At 46.2% G+C, this 5,000-nt stretch overlaps 1 protein-coding gene across 1 annotated transcript in view; it reads right to left on the bottom strand.

Annotated features, from left to right (window-relative positions):
• Window positions 1-1,469: 1,469 nt before the first annotated feature.
• crispld1b (cysteine-rich secretory protein LCCL domain containing 1b) overlaps window positions 1,470-5,000 on the bottom strand; it is an 11,025-nt gene continuing 7,494 nt past the window's right edge. The window contains exons 7-15 of the mRNA XM_076982013.1: window positions 4,727-4,894; window positions 3,800-3,860; window positions 3,640-3,706; window positions 3,187-3,317; window positions 3,043-3,086; window positions 2,851-2,923; window positions 2,687-2,756; window positions 2,339-2,472; window positions 1,470-1,809 (exon numbers count right to left, since the gene is read on the bottom strand). Coding sequence (XP_076838128.1) covers window positions 1,761-1,809; window positions 2,339-2,472; window positions 2,687-2,756; window positions 2,851-2,923; window positions 3,043-3,086; window positions 3,187-3,317; window positions 3,640-3,706; window positions 3,800-3,860; window positions 4,727-4,894 — 797 coding nt within the window. The 3' untranslated portion in view covers window positions 1,470-1,760. The remainder of the gene's footprint in view (window positions 1,810-2,338; window positions 2,473-2,686; window positions 2,757-2,850; window positions 2,924-3,042; window positions 3,087-3,186; window positions 3,318-3,639; window positions 3,707-3,799; window positions 3,861-4,726; window positions 4,895-5,000) is intronic.

The following is a 5,000-nucleotide window of genomic DNA, read 5'->3' as shown; positions in this document are numbered from 1 at the left end:
TGCTGATCTACTGGGATTTTCACGCACAACCATCTCTAGGGTTTACAGAGAATGGTTCGAAAAAGAGAAAATATCCAGTGAGTGGCAGTTCTGTGGGTGCAAATCCCTTGTTGATGTCAAAGGTCAGAGGAGAATGGCCAGACTGGTTCAAGCTGATAGAACGGCAACAGTGACTCAAATAACCAGTCGGTACAACCGAGGCATGCAGAAGAGCATCTCTGAACACACAACACGTCAACCTTGAGGTGGATGGGCTACAGCAGCAGAAGACCACACCAGGTGCCACTCCTGTCAGCTAAGAACAGGAAACTGAGGCTACAATTCACACAGACTCACCAAAATTGGACATTAGAAGATTGGAAAAACGTTGAATGGTCTGTTGAGTCTCTATTTCTGCTGCAACAATCGGAAGGTAGGGTCAGAATTTGGCATCAACAACATGAAAGCATGGATCCATCCTGCCTTGTATCAACGGTTCAGGCTGGTGGTGGTGGTACAATGGTGTGGAGGATATTTTCCTGGCACACTTTGGGCCCATTAGTACCAATTGAGCATCATGTCAACATCATGCCACAGCCTACCTAAGAATTGTTGCTGACCATGTCCATCCCTTTATGACCAGTGTAACCATCTTCTGATGGCTACTTCCAGCAGAATAATGCACCATGTCATAAAGCGCGAATCATCTCAAGACTGGTTTCTTGAACACGACAATGAATTCACTGTACTCGAATGGCCTCCACAGTCACCAGATCTCAATCCAATAGAGCACCTTTGGGATGTGGTGGAACGGGAGATTCACATCATGGATGTGCAGCTGACAAATCTGCAGCAACTGTGTGATGCTATCATGTCAATATGGACCAGACTCGCTGAGGAATGTTTCCAGTAATTTGTTGAATCTGCCACGAAGAATTAAGGCAGTTCTGAAGGCAACAGGGGGTCCAACCCGCTACTAGCAAGGTGTACCTAATAAAGGTATAAACAAGGTGTAGCTAATAAAGGTATAAACAAGGTGTAGCTAATAAAGTGGCCGGTGTGTATATGAATGATCAGGGACCATTGACTCGTATCATACTTTTATTCAGTATGGTTGAATAATAAATACATGTAGAAGAATGTCTCACTGCCCTCATGCTCACGCTCCTCTTGTGAGAAATTGTTTGCATTCTTTCAGAGCCGCTAACCTCTTTCCTGGCCCGCCAGGTAACTGCGGGACAGCGGGACAGTGCACTGCATTGACGAGTCAGCAGCGGGACAACACAGACACCGTTCTTATACAAAAATAGAAACTTCAATAACATTATAATGACGCGATCTCTTTCAAAGGCTCTTGGGTATTTCAAATACTGTTTGTGCATGCACAATTAAAATAGATTTTATGTACTCATGACAACAATATAATCAGAATCTTTATGTGCTTGAATTCCCTGTATAGACTGTCCCCCCACCCACCCCTCCCCAAAAAGCTGAATAACTGCTGTCAGCAAAACTAGATAAACGTTTAGTAGCAATCATTTACAACATGGAATTATACACAAAATATACACAAAAACACTTGCAGAAATACGAAAGCTGAAATGTGAAACCCGCTGGTGTTTGTCGGGTCCAGGCGGGTCTAGGCGGGTCCAGGCAGTGTCAGTGTCCTTCCGTTCTCTGTTGGGGTTTCTCGGCCATCGACGCAGCTCCGCGTGACCCAATTGTTGGCGGTTGCGAGTGGAAGCGTCCTGTTCGGGGTGGTGCGTCCTTCAAGGAGGGCTTCAGATGACGGCAAAGACCCGGAAGGCTCCTCCAGTGGGGCTGTGTAGGCTGCGGAGAGGGGCAGAACCTTCATCTTGGCTTCCTCTGGTTCTACGGGCTCACAGCATTTGCGTGGTTTATGAATCGTGTAACTACCGCGCAGACCACAGCCGGGGTGGTCCGGCCTAATACACTGGCGTCTGGTAAACTGTGTAATTGGCCTGTTTGGACCATCAAGTGGGGGTTATTAGTTAATTATCTCAGATGATTTAATGCCCAGCTGAAACCAGAGAGATGTCATGACTGGCACACTGAGCTGGAGAGACGGCCAGACTCTGTTGCTGTCTGTTCAGCTCTGGCCCTGCTGGGTACAGCACAGCACAGTAGCAGGTTTTACCGGTCCCGGTTCCTGTGACCCGTCAACTGTATGATGTGTGTCAGAGCGGGGGACACACTAACTGAGGTAGGGCAGAGACTGCACTGGAACTTCATTGGTTTATTAAGCAACAGGACTCTGCTGTATAATTGAACTGAACCCAATTGAATACACCTGAATCGAACTCAATTGAATAGGATGGGTGTGAAGTGCTCTCCTTACCCCTCAGCGGTGACACCGTTCTGCGAGGAGCCACTGTGCTGTCTCCTCCTGTCCACGGACATCACGTCCAGGTAACCCCCCAGGTCATTCTGAATCACACCAGCATGAATCGCCGCCCGACAGATACTAGACCTCTGATCAAAAGCGGAGAGAGAGGTGAACGCTCCACGTGAATACAGAACACGTTTTTAAAATGTATGAAGGCTATGCAGAGTCAGGTCACGTCTACCAGGAGACTAAAAGAGCTTTTCAATGAAGTTGCACGATTTTAATGTAATGTAGTCCTGAGACCAGGCGTAACACTTAAACATCTACAGCTGCAAGAGCAGAGGCACACAGGGTACCTACGTCTGAGTAGTAACGTGACCCAAACACGCGGGCGTGGCTGTCATGCAGGCAATTACGAGGACAAAACATCCTAGAAAAGAAAACACCAGTTCGATTGTAGAAATTTGAATTACAGACATACATGTGAAAAGCTCGGTAACATGAGTGCGGAAAAGGTCAGTGACCTTGGACAATGGCTGACGGGCTTTTTGAAAGGGCAGAACTGAGCCATGGTGGTGTCGCACCTAATCGCTTTCACTGCAAGAGAAAAGATCCGGTACGACAATCAACAATTAGCAAAACAGGCCACGCACTCCGTACGAGATGGCACTAGCACACGTGCACACGTGGGCAGCTGTTTCACAGCCTGGACTCACCCGGCACGTTCGATACTGTGAAGGCGTTTGCACTTTGGTTTTTCCTGTGGGGAGATTGAAGGGAAAATAAACACGAGAGCTGTGTTGCGTTCCTCAAAATCAGCACGACACGTAGCCCCACACCACTCCGCTGCCGAAACTTACGCCAGCGTCTCAACTCCATTTTTGTAGGACTTGGCAAAGCGCGGACGTCTGCCGAGCCTTGTGACGTCCAACCAGCCTCCGTCATTGTCTATAATCCCCGCATGTAATCCTGCTCCACAAATACTTGATTGCTGGAAAAAAAGAAATGGCACCATGGATTATGAAACAACTCTGTTGTGACAGCAGATGCCAGACCTATTTTAGAAAGAAAGAACATGTATATAATGACTAAATAATGTAGTTTTGTATTTTTGGGAACAGGCAGAGGTGTGAGACACAGCACTCACTGGGTGACAGCACTCTAAGCTGAGTAACTTTATACGTCTTTGGTATTATATATCTTTGGTATTACATGTCTTTGGTCAATTTAGTCTACACTAAAATGGTAAGTATGAAATGATAATATCACTATTAATATGTAATAATAATAATAATGTGGTATGCATTACCTACCATATCATAATGTCCTGTTCCAATTACCTTTCCACAGTTGTATAAACAGCCTGGTGGGCATTCATATCTGTAATTGAAAAACATGGCTTATAAAACGAAAGATAATATCATATAATCAGGATATAGACAACACATACAATAGAAGAAGTCACCAAATTACCTATTGCAGGTGGTTCCTTTACACCGATCTCGTAACCTTGTATCACATTCTACTTGCTGAGCTGTAAGAACAACACAAGCACTGAATCAGACTGAAGATCTAAAATATTCAGCCGTGCCGCTTGACTGTTTTGTCCATGTACCTGAAATGTAGCAGAATAGAAATAACTTAGCATTGTGTTAGCATTCCAAATAAGGTGTTAACAGCGTTGAAGATCTTACACTCAGGAGCCTTTAATCAAACATTTGCCTATTGTAGAACCAAATGTCTGAGTTTTTATGAATATTCATACCACTATCCCAGTTAGGACATTTCCATTATGCTTCACTTTTGTTATCTGTCTGTTTGCTTACCTGACATGCAGCACAGTGAGTTCATATGAATAGACCTGAGGTTGTAACACAGAGAGAGCACTGCTAGCATTCCACGCTTAGCATGACTGAGCCCAACATACTGAGGGGGCTTCTCACAAAGAAAGAAGCCATTCCTAACCAACCGCCTACCACAGGTAAAGGCACGCGGGGTGAAATAAGAGTCCCCGTGTCCTGCCATAGGTCACTGCCATCGTCCTGTGCTTCCACACACAAGGCTCCTGTCACGCTGAGGTGGAATAAACCAGTGTGTCCCAGTCGTGTCCTTATTTCTGCTTTATTCTAGCTCCAAGGACAAACGTAGCAGGTTCAGAAGCTAGAGAAAAATATGTGTGTTATCTCGAGGTCCCTAGCGACTATATAGGGAAACACTTGAATATAAAAAGGCAGGAACAGTCCTGCTGGGTGGGACCCTTAACGTGTAGCGTTTATGAATCCAAGCCTCACCTAAGACATCAAAAACGGGATTGTAAAGACATCTGAACACTATACGTTCGGATCCAGGCCTGAACCTGTGTGAGCCAGGCGTCAGTGCAAACAGGCGGAGGACACTTACACATTTGTGCAGTGCTGATGACCTCGTTTCTCTCCAAGCTGCGACCGGGTGGAGGTGTTGGTCGGTGCTCCGCGGGGGTGGTGTCTTGGCCCCGAGGCGGCTCCATCTCTGGCTCTATGTAGTTATTCTCCTCCGGTTCAGGAGTGTAATACCTGTGACTGCCGTCATCTGAAAAAAGGAATTCGACGACTTCAGGCCTTCAGTGGGGTTAAATGTGCGAGTCCGTCCATGACGCGTGTCCAACCTAAAACACGTCAGCCGATGGTGCTCCGTC

This window comes from Brachyhypopomus gauderio, chromosome 19, assembly GCF_052324685.1.
Source record: "Brachyhypopomus gauderio isolate BG-103 chromosome 19, BGAUD_0.2, whole genome shotgun sequence".
In the NCBI taxonomy this organism is placed as follows: Eukaryota; Metazoa; Chordata; class Actinopteri; order Gymnotiformes; family Hypopomidae; genus Brachyhypopomus; species Brachyhypopomus gauderio.
Note: the sequence above shows the minus strand (reverse complement) of the source record. Positions and strands in the feature narration are given on the sequence as shown.